The sequence below is a fragment of the Neopelma chrysocephalum genome, unplaced genomic scaffold, assembly GCF_003984885.1.
Source record: "Neopelma chrysocephalum unplaced genomic scaffold, ASM398488v2 Primary Assembly neopelma1_60, whole genome shotgun sequence".
Lineage (NCBI taxonomy): Eukaryota > Metazoa > Chordata > Aves > Passeriformes > Pipridae > Neopelma > Neopelma chrysocephalum.
Window position 1 is genome coordinate 6,507,790 of NW_020897715.1, and position 19,233 is coordinate 6,527,022.

At 43.5% G+C, this 19,233-nt stretch overlaps 1 protein-coding gene across 3 annotated transcripts in view; it reads right to left on the minus strand.

The window, feature by feature from the left end:
* The window catches only part of CD96 (CD96 molecule), a 41,194-nt gene that overhangs the window by 20,281 nt on the left and 1,680 nt on the right, over positions 1-19,233 (minus strand). For 2 of the 3 annotated variants that reach the window (XM_027681592.1, XM_027681590.1), the window contains exons 2-5: positions 11,006-11,203; positions 8,351-8,560; positions 4,931-5,356; positions 1,331-1,440 (exon numbers count right to left, since the gene is read on the minus strand). In XM_027681592.1, coding sequence (XP_027537393.1) covers positions 1,331-1,440; positions 4,931-5,356; positions 8,351-8,408 — 594 coding nt within the window. In that variant the 5' untranslated portion in view covers positions 8,409-8,560; positions 11,006-11,203. Of the gene's footprint in view, positions 1-1,330; positions 1,441-4,930; positions 5,357-8,350; positions 8,574-11,005; positions 11,204-19,233 lie in introns of those variants that run through there. The other variant, XM_027681591.1, reaches the window with a different exon arrangement.

Below are 19,233 nucleotides of genomic sequence, written 5' to 3' on the forward strand. Positions count from 1 at the left end.
ATTTATTTTTTTTCCTGAATACATTCTCTCCCAGAATTTCAACACCAAGAGCGATCATCTTCTTACCGGTAAAATATGGAGTAAATAGCTGTGTCTGATGAATCCTGATCTCTGTATCCTGCAGAGAGGGCAACAGAGCTGCTTTCTCACTGCACCAGTCTTTAAGTTATGCTGAACATCCCATACATATTAAATACGACTGAAATTTCAGAAAAACTTGGCTCTTTTAGAATTTTAAATAGCTAGAATCTGATAATACTAGCCAAAAGTCATCTCCTCTTATTGTCTGTGTGGCAGCCACCCTTAGATATAGGTACAGCCTACAGATAGAGGTATATCTCGGACATCTGTGCCAGTACATATTTGCCAGCTTTACTCTGCGTGACACATGGCAATCCACATATGTCATTGTGCTGACCTTTGGTTTTTTTTTCTCCTTTCTTCTGCTACTTTGTAGAGTGAACTAGCAAAACTAAAAATTAGTAAGGAAAAGGATGTCCCCTTAAAATTTTAATGTTAAGAATGAACTGCATAGAGGAGATCTAAATAGATAATGAACCAGGACAAAAGGTTAAAAATATTTGAAAATCACCTTTAAGAAAACCCTCAACAGTTACAGCTGAGGAGTGACAATGGATATAAATGAAGAGGCAAAGCTTAAGGAACTGCTTGCTGATACTTATCTTTATATCCTCAAATGAGTGTTAAAAGGTTACATTAAAACATGCTTATAAATATTTATCCAGAGAGTGAGATAAAGTACAAAAATATAGCAAGCTTTACATCTCACAGCAAATTGCTTTAAAATAGTTTTTCATGTGGTTAGCTTGATAACTGGGTTTACATGTCTTCAGTGGGCATCTGTGACACAGAGGTTAACAAAACCAAAAATATTAGTCAGTACCTTTTTTTTATCTCAAAGCAACTTGATATCTTACTACCCTACACAGTAACCATGTATTTTTCAGATACTAAAGCCTCACTAGAGAAAAAACTCCTGAGAAATCCAACACAAGAAATATTTTACTTCTGTTATATTTGCCACTTTCCATGGCCTTGCTCTGTGTGTGGTCCTGAAAAATTAAAAAAAAAAAAAAGAAAAAAAGAAAAAAAAGGAATTTTCCTCTTTGTTTCTTTAACAGCTATTATGGTGTGTATGTGGCAAACCCGTGTTTATATTTTTTCCCTTTTTTATCACAGTCCAACGTGACTGATATGCTTTGTTTAGCAGGTTCTGCAGGACACACTAGAATAGAATATTTCTGTTTCAGTCTGCAAAAATACCCTGTAGTCCTTTCTGAACTTTATACCTGAGATGAAAAATACTTACCACTACCCATTTCAAAGGATAAGTGGACAAATTTTCTGAGGTCGTGTCCTCAAGGCATGGAATTTCTAAAGTCTGGTTTAACCACACTTTCTTCAGGTGGTGCTGCTCCTCTTTTATCATTGTAACAACAACAAAAAGCCAAGAAGGAAAATCAGAAACATGATGTTCATTGTGCTTTGAAAACCAACACTGACTAGTCTTCCGTTCAATGAACAGACACTTTTTTGATTAGAATGGAACTGTAATTTTCAACCATTACCAATAGACACATTTGTTAAGTGAAAGCCCTACATCTGATTCTAGACGTAGTTTCATGACTCAATTCACAGCTTTACCTGAATTTTTTGGCAATTCTTATAAAAGCTTTTCTTAACTGCAGGATCAAGATGTCTCCTTTTCGAGCTGAGAATAATTTGAAGCTTCAATTTTTCTCTAACAATTTTTTTTTCCTGGGCAATAAACCTTCACATCAATTTTGTGCACCCGTATTTGGTTTTCTCTGAAGATATCTGCAGACCTTCTTTTCACTAGGCAGGGTATTCAGCATGTCAGTCAGGTTAAGAATAACCCCTTTTTTCAGCGTAAGTGCTCCTGTTATTCTCCAACCTGCCCACTTCCAGAAGCAGAAAACTTGTTACTCTTTCTTATCCATTTGAAAAGGCATTTCAGCATTTTCTATCCTACCCATTCCCAGCCCAGGGCTCCAGCCCAGCTGTGGGAGGGCAGAGCAGTGCACTGGAAAGAGCACAGTTGTGGCTAAGAAGTGGGGTGCATGTATGCATTCAAACAGGAAGACAGTGGTGATGGGCTGGAGGTGCCACGAGTGGTGTGGTCAGCACTGACCTCTCTGACCCCCAGCCGTGCAGTGGATGATAGTGTGGTGCAGCCTGCTGTGCCATCCTCCCTGCCACAGCAGGCTGTGCCATCCTATCTGCCTGCTGTGACCTGCCATCCCTCTTCCCTGCAGGCAGGCACCAGAGCACACCGCAGGGAAACTCTTCAACTTTGCTCCCCTGGTAGCTCTGGTTTGCATGTTGAGATGGAGTAGATATGTATTTCTTTTATTTTTTTATCTCGAGGGGAGTAAGAATATCTAGCTGTCCTTGACTGTTACGTTACTTGTCAGTGGGGACTTCGCAGTGACTGTAAATTCCTTTGTATCTGGCACCCAAGCACAGAGCAATGATGCCAGCACACAGCCTGTGCCACGGGGACGTGAAGAAAGGCAGTGCCCAGAGTTATGACCAGGAAACCCAGTGGCAGAAGCAGCTTTCCTGCACAGTCCACCAGAGTGAAGCAGCTGAGGAGCCAGTTCTCAGAGCAGGACACAGAGTGCAGAAGCCCTAAGGGGCTGGATAATGCAGAAAGCATAACAAAAGGACAAAAGAAGCAAATCTATAGCTTGTCCAGGAAGAAAGCTGCACAGGAGACTTTGCTGGGACAATCTACCATGTAAAAGTACCAGCACAGCATACAAGTACAGAGATGAGTAGTCACCCCAGGAGTTCAGCCTGCAAACAGTCTCCGCCTGTTCTCACAGTCACCTGCTTGTTTCCCACTCCCCCATCTCTGTTCCCATCTGCATTAACAGCCTGTTGGCTAAGTCCTCTGTGTTTGTCTGTCCTATGCAGGCCTGCTGCTCTGCAGGCTTTTAGCAGTATCTACAAGCTGAATCCATCTGGATTCACTTCAGTTTGACGTAGTTGGAAACTACTTCGTCAGTGACTAAGCACCCTTATCCACTCCACTCATAGACTGGATTAAGGGGGTTTTGCCTTCTTTTGTGTGGAAGTGGTTCATTGCAAAAGATCTGGTTACCTTAAAATACAAACCTGCAAGAGGTAGCAAACTGAATTTTTTGGTTCTCTCTAGCAAGCAGCTGTCGGTACCACAGCTTGCTACCTCAGGTAGCTACCGAAAAAAGCCACAACGATGCTGATATGAACAAGAGCTGCCCACGCTTAACGCGTAGATAGCAGTAACAGTGTTGAACATGCCCGTATCAACCAAGGGCACCAGCAAGAGAAAAGGAGCAATGCCTGATTAGCGCTGTTATTGTGTTAAGAAAGAGACAGAGAAACATGGTATGAGGAACAGAAACACAGGAGGGTTTCACAGGGTTACCAGCACTGTTTGTTCCTCACTGCACTCCCCTTGATCCAGTCGCTCTGCCCTGTGAAGCACAGGAAAATTCCCCAAGAGGAACCTACCATAACACACCCCTGTACAGCGGTGGAGCAGCAGATTTATCTTTGGCACAGTTATCCAGCGTGTACTGTTTAAACACACCCATCCTCTGTGGCTTGCACAGAGGTGCTGGCTCTCATTTTGCTCCTGTGAGTTCATCAGGGCAGGAAGGTTCTGCAGGGTTGCCCGAGGTGTGTCTCCAAGATAACAGCACCAAAATGCTTGGAGCCACTGCTATGCAGGGGCCAACAAGGAGTGAGGGTTAAACATTCCTGCATATGAGTCTTGCACAAAACCTCCTCCTGCTGCAGGACCAGTGTGATCCAGCATGGGAACCAGTGTCCCTCCTGCCACCAGTCTGGCCTCATCATGAAGGTAAAAGGGCAGTAGGAGCAGAGCTGCCCTTTCCTACCCTTGAAATAACCTGCACCCACCCTGATCCTAACCCTTGAATGTTTGCTACACCTACAGCCCTGGGCAAAAGCAGAGTGAGCATGTTGGCCTTGCAGCTCTGAACTGAAACCGTGCTGGGTCTGTTGCATTTACTTTAATCCTGCTTGGGTTGTTAGCAGAAACCTAGGTCAGGGAGAGGTTTCTGGGGTCATCAAATCTAGTCCCCCACGTGTACAACAGCAGGCTTGCTCAGTGTCCCTGCCCAGTTCCATCTTCACAGCAGTTTGGTCTTTTGCCCTCACTGCTGACGTTAAATAGCTGTTCCCAATGTTGCTGCACTAACAATTGCCACTGTTGTTTAATTTGTAGTCAAATCCGTTACCACCTATTTAAATCAATTTGCTCCTTTCCTGGAATAATTTAAATATCCTCCCTAGAGTTCACACACTCCCCTGAGGCTTACTTACCAAGAACAGTCATGCTGCTTTACAGCTTTCTGTTGGCTGACAGAAGCAGCCAAGTCTCTGTTCCTGTGATTGTCCTAAGCAATCTCCTGTTTTGCTCCAGTGTGTTTTTGACAGTGGGGACACTGAGCTAACACCCAGCATGCCCTGCAGAGGCCAGCCCTCAGTCTCAACCAGGTAATGGTGTTTTCTCTTTCTGGTGCCCAATGCTGCACGCCCATAGCAGCAGCACAGCATGGTTTGGAGATCCACCATCCTTGGTCCCGCCATATCCTGAGCTGCTCATCCAGTGTTCTCCACAGCACGTTTCTCCAAAATAAAAATGCGGAAACTTCCCATCTCAATACCTTTTTGGCCTTACTTCATATTCCTCCAAACAAATAAGGTTTCCTAATCACGAGCTGGATAACAACAACTAAAGAGGGCCTGGTAAACAGGGAACTGTAGCAGCGACATTCAGGGGCACCACTGCAAACTCCAAACAGGTCACCATCTATCCTGATACTCTCCCCCGCCCCTGTAAGGATAAAGCAACATCTCATTCACCATCACTTACCTTCTGCCGTGATGATAAGTTGAATTTTTGCAGCCTTTGTCCCATATGGGTAAGTAGCAAAACTGCACTTGTACTGCCCGCTAAGGGCGACGGTGACGTTTTTCAGATGCAGAGCCCACTGATTGCATTCAGACGTGGTGTTTGGATTGGTGGAACACAAAGATTCTGTGACATCCTGGTTGCAGCACTTCCTTGTGCTGAAGGACACCGAAAAATTGTAAGAAGCCTCAGAAAATTTGAAGTAATGAGTGCCATAAGTGGGGTGATAAACAGCTATTTTGGTAGAATGGCTTTCTTCAGTCTTGGACCACTGTGTCTGTATTATGTGGGTGGTGTGTGATTTTGGGAAGAGGCACACCAGGGTCACGTCAGTACCTGGCAGAGCGTGGACCACTTCTGTTTGGGTAATGACATCTCTAGACTGGCCTTAAAAACAAACAGGATCATTTTCAGTGCAAGTAATGTTTAAACAAAGCTTTTCCTAAGCCATCTTCGACATGATTTGGTGCCTTAGACACAGACAACTATGAAGACCCTACAACTGTAATCACAGGCTTTCCAGGGAGGAGTTTTACAGCAAATTTCCACCAGTACAGACTGCAGAGAGAGAACTGGGAAAGCAAATGCATGTACGTCTAGAAGAGAGCAGAGAGCTCCTATCATACTTGTGGGAGAGAAATGGGAGCTCTGAGGGCCTCTGTGAAAATGGAAATCTTTCAAGTAATATAAATAAAGCAGAAGCTGGCCCCGGTTATTCCCCAGCTCTTTTTGCAAGAACAAATGAGTTATCCCTGCTGGCTAATTCTGCCCCACACCGGCTCTCCCGCCCATTGCCTTTGCCTTTGCTGCTTTGGCAGAGAAAGCTGTTCCTTTACCTCCATGTTATTAAACATCTCCTGCATGCCCTAAACGAGTGCCTGTCTCAGTGTCAGAGCGAGTTGCCCTGGTACGTATGGTTTCTTCCTCAATTAATTTCATAAAGCAGGTGGCAGTCCTTAGTGTGCCATATAAAGGAGTAATGGATCGATGAAGTGAAGGGGCTTTCAGCAGGAGCCTGTACTACTTGGTTTAGCTGCTGCTGTAGTAAAATTGATTTATCTCCCTTTCTCCCTCCTATGAGTAAGAGCCTTGCAGTCCCCAAATCCCTGTATGCAGGGTACTGACAAACTCAAGGAGATGAAGAATTTATGTATAGGGGAGTCATAGAGAGACAAGTAATCAATCACACCCACAGAGCCATATACAGAAAGTCCCCTTTTCCAAAAGGGCATGCAGGTCCACAGAAAAAATGAACTGTGCAGTTGCTCTTAGAAACAGACTTGTCACCCCCCTTCTACATTGGATTTTATCTTCCCTGTGTATCATAATATCAACGTATCTTTGCTTTGGGAATTTGCCCTGCAGTCCCACCAGGCACACTGTTGGCTCCCCATGGCAGCAAGTGCCCTCTGGTCACCTCCTTTACCTGAAAAAAGTGCATACCCATTTATTTGCTTTGACACGTGCTCTGCCATGTGGTGCAGGGCTATGGGGCACGTGAGCCAGGGGGTGCCCTGTCAGAGGTCAGGCAACCTTGACGGTGCCTGCAGTGTGCTCCACGCTCTGCCAGCTCAGCCAGGAGCAACACAGGGACCCAGTGCAGCATCAGCTCTGATTGGACAGGGAAAAGGAACAAGGGCAGAGTGCCACATCCCCACAGAGGTGGCTGAGATTTGGTACCTATCCACTGAAGTGTGACATGGACACGTAGAGCCTAGGTGTGGGGAAAACAAAGCTACTGAATGGACATGCCAACATTAATCTCTGTAGTTTCATTGCTGCACTTGCTCTGTTCATCTTTTAATTGTGTTCAAAGAGATGGGATGATGTAAGAGGGTAAATAAAACTCAGCCTGAATGACAAGTGTTGTGAGAAAAATTACTGAAAACTATTTTTGTCAGTCCAAGGAGATTATTATAGGAAATGCTCACTGATTTCACTACAAGTTTTGCACCATCTAAAGTTAAGGAGAAAAGCAATTAGCAATCTTATCATCAGACTACAAGGCAAAAGACACATAACAAGCTTATGTGTCTCATATTCATGCTGGTGCTGTATGAGGTCAAAGGATCATGTAAAGAATGCCTATGAATAATCACTTGAGTACTTTATATTAAGATGAAAAAGTTATATATGTAGAAACAACATTTTAATTTGTGTTATTTGTTAGTAGCCTAGCACGTTAGGTTACCTTAACTGAAACCCTTTCATGCAAAAATGTTCTTAACTTTTTGTTAGCATCTCAATATAAGCACTCTCATTTTATGTCAACTTTGTTTTTCCAAATCAAATACTGTCCATTAGGTCATACTTGTCCTCCAGTTGAAATCTCTTGGAGTAACTCACAGACATTTAGGTGTCTGACCTCTACAAAGGGCATGGTGGTATCTACTTTCACCTTAGAGTGACTTCAGTGAGGATTTCATCCTTAGGGAGAAAAAACCCCAAGTCCTATTTTTCTCTAATTAGAATTGCTCTCCTACATGTGTATGTCTTGAGGCTTCTATTTCTTTCTTTGCATTTAAGAATTTCTATTTTCTATGAATACATATATGAATTATTTTTCCTTTCTTTTAAATCCAGTTTGCCTCAGTGATGAAGAAAATAGGAACAGGCTATGTCAGATTCTGAGATGCATCTTACCATGCCAGTCAGATACATGCAGTTTTTCCTTTATTAACTGGAAAAATGTGTATCCTACAAAATTGTTCTTCCTAGCTGATAATAAGTATTCCTGCATTGTGCATGATCAGACTTTTGGCGGTGGTAGGTGGAGGGTGTTGAGAACATCAGTCTTTTTCTTGGTTTTCCTTGGATTGTTTTTGATTTAAATTCCCTCTGACAGGGATGCAGCCCTCCTTACTCTACTTTTCTGAAAGTTTTGCTCTGATGGCAAACTTGTTTCTCAAGCCTTTAACACAGCACATAGAGCTGGCAGAGGAAGGAGAAGGGAAGAATCTATTTAAAGGTTTGCAGCTGTACAATTTACCCTTGCCTTGCAGTGTTTCAATTCTTCCTCTCTCTGCATACACAAGTGTGTCTGAGAGAGAGAGAGAGAGGTGTTGTTTTTTTTTCCTCAGTGGAAGCAGTTTTCCTTTTGACCCATTTGAGATGAGCACACGTTGCCCTATGTACACATGAGCTGATCTCATTTACTATTCTGGGAGGTTAGGCAATTTGAATGAAGTGATCTGCTGGTCAGCACAAGCCATTTACTCCTTACTAGTTGCGCATTATAACTTGGGTGATTAGAAAGTTGTCAGGAAACAGTAAATCATTGCCAGTAGATACGAGACACACTAGTGAGGCACATTAAGCCCAGCCTACTCCTCCCCACCCTCCATCATAAAATGAATCAAGGTGTCCCATGGATACTCCTACCTGTGATGCTGGGCACCCAGAGGAAACAAAAGAGACAGAAGAGCCACCTTTTTTCCATCTTCACTTGATGAAGTTCAGGTAAATATGTATCTCTCTTGGTGCTCCCATCAGAAAAGGAAGTTGAAATGGTCTGCCCCGTGCAGATGTGCAACACAGTCACTTAGCGTGACTTCAAAAAAATGCTTCATTAAATGTGAAAGCCTCAGTTTCCTGCCAGAGTGATAAAATTAGTACATCTGGTGAAACCTTTAGGTTGAAAACATCTACATTGCAAGCCCGCGTTGTAGACCAATTTTTTTCTCTTTGTCTTTTCAGATAAACTCAGAATAAGCAGTTTAGTGGTTTAAATGCTCTCAAAAACATGTCAAATGTCTAAGGTTGAATATATAATTACTTTGAGATATGATTTAGGGGTGATTATGATGGTGCTAGGTTAGTGGTTGGACTTGATCTTGAAGATCTCTTCCAATGTTGATGATTCTGTGTTTTCTGTGTACTACATGGTAGCTAGCATACAAAAAAAAAAAAAAGCTTTTTTCCCCCAGGTTCATTTTCTTCACGTGTTAGTCCAGAATATCTCAAATATATTATTTCTAGGCTCTCTATACTCAGTATCTTTAAAAACCCCAGCAAAATAACAAAACCAATCCCCCTAAATTATAACAGAGTGAATTGAGAGTTTTCTACATTCACATTTTTTTCCTTTTCGTTCCTGAGAAGCCCATTAATTATTTTCTGCAAGATGAAGAATTACAGCATCACACACGGCAACATCCCGTGGTGTGGTTAACCCCTGCCCCGTCCTTCAGCTGTCAGCTTTGGTAACGGCAGCACCCTCAGGCAGAAGAGCAGAGTTCCTGTCAGTCCTGTCACCTGTCTTTATTGTATGTCACCTGTACATCCTTCTGAGCGGTCCTCGAAGCACGCTGCATTTCCATGGGCTAGGCACACGCCTGCCAGCAAAGCACCTCATTGCAGGCAAGTCTTATGCAAACTGGATCTGGTGTTGGCAGCTTTTCAGAAAGAAACAGGTTTGAGTTCCTGCTTATCGTACTTGTTTCCCCAAAACCAAAAAGAGAAGGGCAGGACACCTCATATACACAGCATAGACATAGGTTATTTGCTGGCTCCTCCCGAGGTGGGATGAGTGTTTGGCAGGATAGCCAGGTAGGAGGCTTGTTGCCCCTGATAGCTCCATTCTTGGGGGCCCAAGGACAACTCACCCTTTGGATTTTGGAAGAGAGTCCATCCACCAGGGCAGAGTAGACAAGTATCACAGTCCCTTAAACAGGCTATTCTCTCTACAAGCAGTGCCCTCTCTTGGGTGGCTGGTCCATCTTTAAGTCGTCTGGGTCCTGACATGTCTTTTCCTGACTGTCAACATTTGCTCACCATGAAGCTCCCCATTGCTCCAGGATGCAAGGTACAAAGTGAAAAAGAAAGTCCTCACTAGTCATTTCCCTGTTTTGTGCACTACCAGATGTAAACAGCATCAATACAACTTCCCTAATTTGTGCACACACAACGTTTTGGTTGCATGTTCAGATGGGTTAAGGCTGGAAGGGCTTATCCTTCCAGCTCCAGCTGAAACAGCTAATAGTGCTGGAGAGGCGGCAGTCAGGGCTCCGCACTTCTTGGAGGATAAATGCTTCTGCACAGTTCCTTGTTTTGCTTCCTCTACCTGAGGAAATGCACTAAAAGCAATTGTAGGAAATGCAATGGGTGCCCTGGTTACTGCTAAAGGAATTGTCCTCGGGGAGGAAATCTCTGCTTGTCATTCAGAAACCTGAGAAAGATCTGTCCCAGAGGATTAACAAGTCCTGAAGTTGAGGATGAACTGAATAGTCAAGCCATTGCAATTGACAGCCACAGAAGGGAGTAAAAATATCAAAGAGATATGTTCTGGTTTCCAGTTCACAGCAGAGACCACAAAGAACCCAGAGATTTCCTGCAGATACTGGAGTCCAAGAAAACTGGACTTTAATCTAAAATTTGGGCTTTCATTTATGATTGGAGTTACCTTTACTTCTCCTGCTGATCAGGTCATGTAAGCTTTGTGCCACGAGAGAATATATTTTGTGTAACACGGAGAAAAACAGTCTTAAATGAGCCTTTTTATTGATCTGAAATATGCATTGCAATTTGACAAGACAGCCCAAGCGCTGTGTGGCATATTCAATAGCCACAGAAATCCCTGAGCAGCTTTTTCAAGTTACTATATCCCTGTATGTTGCCCTTGGAATTTGTTCACCCCCTAAAATAATATTCTAAAAATATACTGCTGCCACGTTACATTGTATTGGCTGAATGCAGCCACCCAGCGCAGTTGCTGTGCTTGGTGATGAAAGACAGACAAGAAAGAAACCTCTCAGCTCGATGGATTTTTGTTCAGTTCAGAGCTGAGTTTTGCCCCAATTCCTACCTTAAGCCCAGATTCTGAAATTGTCATTCACCCTGCTACTGACATTCATGTGCATGAACAGCTAAGCCCTGCCTCTGCCTATGGCATCAAAAACCACTTTTGAGACACACCACTTAGCCTGCTGGCAGGGAGACATCTCTTCCCTGGAGCAAGACCTGAGGTCCTGCTCACAGCAGGGTAAATTATTATGAGACCTTCTTCCCCCACTACCCCTTTCCTGAAAAGTTACTCACAGGCAGCTTTGTAGATGCCACAGTTGGATGTCACACACCAGGTTATGGACGGAAGGGATGAGAGGTGGTACTGAAACATGCCCAGGGACAGCAGACCTTGTTGGTAGCTGGAAGAAGTATATCTCTGCGTTTGGCTTTTCCTTGGTGGGGCAGCTACAGGGGTGAGTGTCTCACATTGGGATGTGCAGATTTTTCCTGCTGTTCCAGAGAAACCCAGAAATCACTGCAAGGCTGGGAGGTTTTAGAGGAAAAGAAGCTGTGCCCAAGCAAGTGACATACCTTATCAGTGGATACGTGAACCACAGCATTTTCTTTTGGGCTGGACAAGCCTGGATGTTAGTCCCCTGTGTCCCAGGCAGTGGCAGGAACTGATGGGATCTGAGTATCACTCAGGATGTGTCCCCAGCAGTGCACTGCAGCACAGGGCTCTGCCCGCTGGGCAGGGACACTTCATGCAGCATTAATTTTTTTCCCCTTGTGTGGGAGTAGGGGGTGGCAGTGGGGGATCCTCTAATTATTTTCTGCAGATCCATTCACTACTGGAGGAGGCATTTGGAACACTACAAATGACGCTTTCCATGGCAATCACCGTATTATGCATCATGCTCACAAAACCCGCCACTGCAATACAATTTTTCTGCCTCAATTACAGTAAGCTGCACCTAAGGAAGAAGCAAAGCTGCAGTCAGTCCCACAGAAAAAGAAATCTTGAACTCCAGAGACAAATTCAATTATTCACAAAGAGAACCTTTTCAGAAATGCTAGTGCACGAGCTCTTCCTGCCAGAGGCGAGGATGATTACCCTTGCAGACTGGTGTCCTCTAAACATTGCTTAAAGAAAGCGCTGGTCCCTGGTGAAAAAGAGATGGAGACTTTGAAACAGGAATTTCATTAAAGAGTAAACTAACCTCTCAGGTTCACTCCCACTTCATCACTGTGGTTTTGTTTTGAACCTCTTTGAAACTCTCACTAATGACTCTGTAGCTGGCAGGCACCTCTGACCACAGCACCTCGCAGGGGGTTGGATGAGTGGGTGGCATGGGCTGGGAGGGTGTGTGGGTGCAGCATTTCAGGGGACAGGGCACTGAGGTTGCAGTGGGATATCCACTGGTCTTTTCCAGTGACCCCTTGCTTCCTCAGTCTCCCCTTCCCACCCTTAGCTCTGGTGCCTCTCTCCAGCTTGCAGCACTGCCTCTTCTGTGTGGGGGAGGAGAGGGAAGAGGGTTTCTCACTCTGCATTCTCCTCGTACTCCTCCTCCCTCATGGCTGTATACCTACACACGGTGTTTGACACAGTGCAGCCCTGGTTCCAGCTGGGGTGTTGAAGCAGCACAGCGAGGCACACGCACTTCCCGCTCAACAGCAATTTTGTTCCCTACTCCTTCACTGACAGCTCAAAGTATGGGAGAAAACCAAGAACAGCTCAGCCTTGGATGCCTCCCTGCTCCACCTTCTAATTAGTTTTTCTAATTAGAAGGCCTAACTTACAGGTCATGTTTCAGAGAAAGAGTGCATACATTTGGGGGTAAATGGAGGAGAATGAACTCCCTCACGTTTTCTGCCATTCCAGCCACAGGTCCCTGTGGTCCTCTGCTCCCATTTAATCCCATTTCTGATCGACGACTGTCCATCAGGGACTATATGAAAGCTGTTGAGCATTTCAGTGCAAGTTACTGAAAAAGCAGAATATAAAAAGTGTAACCAATGAACAAAACGAAAGAAATATAAAACACATTGACCCAGCAACTACACACCAATGCAAAACCACTGTGTGAAAGCCAGCCAGCCATTTCCAACAAAATGAAAGACTACAGAGCCATTACTTTCAAAATTAACTGGAAGGCTCATGTGAGACCAGTCCGGCTTTCTTTGGTCTCTTTCTCTTTTCCAGATACAGCACAAGCTGTGCTTTCCCCCCCATTTTGCACAAGATCAGCTAAAGCCTTTTCACTTGCACATCTCATCTTCCATGTTCTGTAATGAAATGTTTCAAGGTAGGTTCATAACTGTGTAACAAAATGTGATGGCACCCATAGCTTTGAAAAAAGAGTTACCTGCTGCCAGTGCTGGGAAACACCTGCTCATGGTAGACTACAAGGTTAAGGTTTCCACTGAAGCTTCCCAGAAGGGCCATGTCATCCCATGGTCACTTTGGCAGTGGTTTCAGAGACAATGCTTGGAGCAGCTTTTGTGGATCATGCCAGCAAGAGAGAACAGGAGTCTGCTTGTCAAAGGCCTTTTTGTAGACACAGCTTGTGGGGCTTCATCTTGAGGTCTGCATGACAGAGGGAGTTATCAAGACAAGCAGCAGACTACTTGGTCAGAACTGAAAAGCTTAAGTTCACATCCAAAGTGGTATAAACCTAGATGGATTGTACAGCTCATTTTACTGTACAGACTATCTCCAATGGATTTGGTTCCCCGATTAATTTAAATTCCTCCATACTATTGGGTGCAAGTACCTTCTTGAAGATACAGATGTCTGGCCAGAGCTCAACACAGTAGACTGATTAGAATTTACCACTGAAGAAATACATCAAATAGAAAGGATTAAATGTGTGAAAGTTAACTTCAGATACAGTGACATTGAGAACCATAACTTGGATATTTTCTTTTTTTTTTGTTTGTGGGTTTTTTTGTTGTTGTTGTTGTTTTTTTTTGTGCAGAATATTTTGAAAGCATCAGGTGTTAATAAATTTATTTGCATGCAGTATCTTTGTAGCCCTATAAATACCTTTCATACAACCACGGGAAAGTGAGATATTTCCCCCATCTATTAACTTGTCCACTACATCCTGTCTCTTTAGAAAAGGTGGTGAAGTTTAAATGAGAAAAGCAAAGCAGAGGTGGTTTCTCATGTTGAGCCTGATTCTGCAGAGAAGAAAGTGTATCTCAGGGGGGCCTGTTTGGGGTCTTGAGGTACTTTAGCCTGGGGCCTTGCAGAGCAGGACACCTCCCCCAGGTCCTGGAAAGAGGGGAAGTCATCTCCAGAAGGCAACAAAAAGCTGAGTGCACCTCAGATGAGCACAGCATAGGACAAGTGCATTCCTAAATCTGAGTATCCCAATAGAGTTACAAGGGATAAATACAGCATAGGAGTAGGTCGAAGGTAAGAGTAGAAACTTCTTGGATATTTCTGCATAATGTTATTTTCCACTCCATAAGCAGAGTAACATGTAGCTACCTTTTGGTTCACTCTGTGCTTGAAGGCGTAATGTGAACCTGCCCTAAGGAGCCTGCAAGGAGTTTTTAGTGCTGCAATGTGCGCTGAAAACATATCTCCTTCCAGAGAGCTACTGGGCAAGTAGCTGAAGAAAGAGATGGGGAATTAAGATAGTTTTTAACAGAAAACACCTCTTTCAACATTCAAGATGACTTCCTAAAGTTTGAGCAACCACCAAAATTAAGAAAGACTTTCAGGTTTTGGTTGGTTTGTAAGGGTCACTGCCCTTAGATGTTCAGTTTCTAGATGCGTCTGTCACCTTCTAGAACAAACAGGAAAACCCTGCACTGCTGTTTCCTGTTTCAGTGACACTTTTAAATCCTAGCTAGTGGGGATTTAAAAGAGTCATCACTCGCACATTTTTTTGTTTAAAGTGGAGGAGGGACAACCAGGTTATAAAAAGCATCCCTGAGTGTTACCTAGACTGGAGTTTTAGTTGTGAACAAAAAATAGGTTAGTAGTCATCTCCTCTAGCCCTCCTCCCAGTCTGACCCTTTGTCCTCAATACTGTTTCCATCCCAGTCACTGATGTGTTACCTGGCCATTCCCAGGAGCCTGCTTGTGACCCACTGACACACAGGCACCACTCGACTGAACACCGCTCTTCCTCAGCCTGAAATGAGGTTATGCTTTAACTTCTCCACAGCTGATTAAGCTTAGCAATGCAGCTAATGGCAATGAAATCATTTGAGACCTCTAGCAGAGCAGTTAACTTCTATTTTGCATGATTGCCTCCATTTTCAAAATGAATATACATTGTCTGGGTGGGTTTAACTGCACAAGCCGATGGGTGGCTCCTGGATGCTTCCAGACTGTGGCCCAAAAAGAGCACCACTCTGTACACAAGGGAAGCCACTCATGTTACCCAAGTCTTGTTTCCCCAAAAGGCTGAAGCCACCTTCTGCCCCTTGGAAAATCAATGATCCAATAAATTAATTTCTGGTACTGTAATTGGATTTTTTAAAAAAATAAGCATATTGCAAGCCTTCTGAAAGTCAGTAAGCTGGAGAATTGCACTGTGAATGAACCCAAATCAAATAGTTTATTTGACATTTTAATTGAAAATAAGAAAAAAAATCTCTCATTATGGAACTGAACAAAGTCGGCTTGATGTGAATCAGACTCTCCAGAGGACCCTTCCCTCCCTACCCCTTGCTCAGCTGCATGGTCACTGAAGCACCAAACATCATGCAAACTACAGCAGCCGTGGTCATTACTGGTCATCCTTTCTCCCTTTAAAGTGGCACCGACTCACATGGTGTATTTCTCTAACAGGGGCTACTGTGCAGCAAAGAGCTTGTCAAGGAGGAAAAAAACCAACCCCACTACAGAATTGCATGAAAAACATAAGTTTAGAAGCACCATAGATCTGTTTGCAGGAGGCTGGATCAAAATCACTTCAGGCTCATTTTAGTGATTTAGCTGAATACACCAGAGATACACTTGGCTTGCAGTGCTTCCACCAAGTCTTGGCTGTGGTCTTTCAGGATGCAAGAGAAAGTACTGAGCCTGGAGATCAGCACAGCTGACCAGCTGCTCAGAGTACAGGTACAATTTTAGAAGTCTGATTTAATATCTGGTTCAACCAGCAATGCTCATGGCTAAATTGGAAATAAAACTAATCTATCCTTATTAGATTGGGGCTGTAATCTCATAACACCCTCAGATATTGGACTTCCCTGTCAGGCTTACTGCTTTTGCACTGGCTCTCATTCCCAAGAAGCTGAAGAGAGCAAATTGGATAAAGAAAGAAATGTAAGAAATGTAAGTTCAAAGAAAATTCATATATAGTTCAGTGGTTTGAACAGTAGAAGCCTTTAACAACCCACATATGAAACAAAAAGGGAAAGAAGCAGATGTGGTCTGTTCACCCAAAGTTTTATTATACCAATGTGGATGCTGCCCAGGTCTGAAAACACTGGATGAAACAAGTGTATTCCTTGGAATCCTAGGGAAGATTGCTCACTTTTCCTGAACAGAAAAAGTACAGCTTTATGGGTTTGGCACCTACATCATATGCTGATTGCCCACAGGAAAGAATGAGGATTTTTTCAGGGAAGTAATCAGCTGTTTCAAAATGGATAAAATATGGAACAGAGCGAGTATATTATCTATCTTATTATTAGAATTATTATCCATGTAAAAATATTAACCAAAAAATACGTTAGGTTCAGTTAGTCTGACTTCGGCAAAAAATGAAGAAATAGATCTCCTGACAGGCTCTCTAGCATGTCCATTTTTCAGTTGCAATTTTCAGCAGTCTTTCTCTATGGGTGACCTTTCCTTTTCTCACCAGAATCATGTTTTGCCTCCCCCTGACCTGCTCCATTATAGAATAGTTCAAGCAGTCAGGCAGGTCCTCTGGAGAGGAGGTCCCCAGACCTAGGGGAAGGTTACCTCTGCAAGACCTCACCCACCTCCCCTCAAAAGGCAGGGATGACCAGTTTTGTTTTATTATTTAAACCCCTTGCACCAATTCTCAGAAAAAACTTCACCATCCATTGTCTATACAAAACAACATAACTTTCTTGCTAACAATAAACTTTTTCATAGGACCCGAAGCTAACCTAAGAGCTTGACATTCACCTGTTCACATTTTCTAGGAAGCAGGCTTTAGCAATCCACTTTTAAACACCGCAGAAAAGCCTATATTTTTTTTTCCTGGTTCTCCATGCTGTGTACTTTCTCTTTGGGAAACTGCCAAAGTCTGTCTCAAGAGGTTGTTATTTTGTTCCAAAAGACCAAAATAAATCAATCAATCCGTGACTTGGCAGCATCAGAACAGGAGATTAGGACTCTCAAGCCAGATTATAAACACAATCCCCTCAATTAACTTCTCTGGGATGGGCTAGATGCGGTCAGATCCTCGTTAAGTCAATTATTAACACGGATGGCCAATGCGCATATTTTTTTATGACAAGTCTTATTAATTTCATGTGCAAAACAGTAAACCCAGAGCAAGGCTAAGGAGCAGGGCCACTGCCCTGCCTGCTCCATGGAGCACGTTTGGCCACTGCCACATGCAAACAGCCATACCCTCTGGTCGGTAATGCCAGGGCTCTTCCCAGTCTCCTTGGTTTCCATCCATTTGGGACTCTGTGCCCTGCCTGCCTTTCCTGAGGTGCGTTATAGAGACGTCATTAATGGAGAGACCTCTGAATTATGCAGCCGATGTTGTGGGGGCTTTTTAAAGCTACTAGTTCATAGGCCAAGGCATTCACGGCTCTGCCAAAAGGACACAGAAACCCCACCTTAACATTGAACATAGATTGAATTCCCCTTCAGGAGTTCAAAGGAAAGAAGCTGAACTGTGACCTAGAAAGACTGAAATTAGTTTAAAAATGTCCTGTTCTATGACGCAGCACTATATCCATGCTCCTTGCTCAGCAATAATTTATTAGAACTCCTTGCTGCCTGAACAACATTTAAGCGCAGCTAAATGAGCAGCAGCACTGGCAGGCAGTACCTTGCACTGTCCTATAGAGTAATTCAAACTGTGCCAGACAAATGTCTGATTTAACCTTTTTGTCAGGCTCCTGTAGCCTGTTGAAATCATACAGGATCCTGGCAGTACTGCTGACCTCCAGAGAAAGAGTCCCAAATTGTTCCCCTGTGAAAGGCTGGCAGATGAACCTTCTCCAGTGTCTGATGTACTTGGCACAGCCTGAAGAGTGACTGGGAGCAACCCAGTGAAGGAAGGCAAGGGCTGGCAAGCAGCTGAAGACACCTGGATGCTCTCAGTAAGGAAAGATGACATGTCAGCAAGACCCACCAGTGACATATGTGACTGACCAGGAGCAGTGACAGCTTAAGGCCAAAACTGATTCTTGCGTTCATCCATCTGGACAAGTATTTGCTGCTGTTATGTGTGCTTACCAGTGGGAATACATGATTAAAACATTTCTAATTTGCAGCACCTTCAAATGCATTCAAGTCAGGCTCCGTTCTCCAGGGGATAGATGGCATTTATAAATCTTCAATATTTTTCTAAGTTCAGGTATCATTGCAGGTGAAAAATCAGAATATTTGTACTTTAGCAGCCTGTTAGGTGCATGTTTCCATTTGATGAAGATTCAGACATAAATTTGCAACCCCAAGACAAGCTCATCTTCCAGTGAATATTTAATTGGTAGGGGTTGACAGTGGAAAAAGGTAATAAACAGTTTTTATAGAAACACAGAACTGGTTTGGGTTGAAAGGGACTTTCAAAAATAATCTAGTCCAACCTCCTGCTAAGGGGAGGGACATTTTTTACTAGGCCAGGTTGTTCAAAGCCCCATCCAACCAGACACTGACCACTTCCCAGAGATAGGGCATTCTGCTACTGCTTCAACCTGTCCTGCTAGGCAAAAATTTCTGAAAAAAATTCTTTTATTCTAATTTATCTGCTATTTTTTTTTTGTGAAATGGTAATCCATGTCATTTATCTTTTTGGTCTCTGGCCTTCTCTTAGTCTCTTTCGGTACTGCTCAACACCTCAGCTTTACAGTTTTAGAGGATTCAGCATATGATATGCGTGACCAGGGTTCTCCTTATAATGTTGACTGCTACCCATGGTAACGTTTTCTTTCCTACACCTCTTTCTTCTGCTCCCTTTATACAGAGTAAGGTAGCACCAGTCAGACCAGAAAAGCTGGACCTGTGCAACTGAAATGATGGAGTTTTCAAGTCTATAACCAAGACAAGAAGCTGCCTAATAAACAAAAAAAGCGGGATGTCTGTAGTCCATCAGAGAAGTAATCAAAGCCTGGATAAGACACTTGGCGTACTTTAAGATGAGGCTGTGCAGACTTGGAGAAGTTCAATTACAGCATCTCAATTTATATGGAATAAATTGAAGATAGGGCTGATGGTGAACAGACCCAGAATGAAAGCTGAGCGCTTGGCAGAAGTCAGTGACTGACAAGGAAACACTGGTTCTCTGCGTGTTCTCTGTAAGAAGAAGATTCTCTGTAAATAACTTATTTAATTTACGTAAAAGGAAAGCCTAACTCCAGCCTTTAGA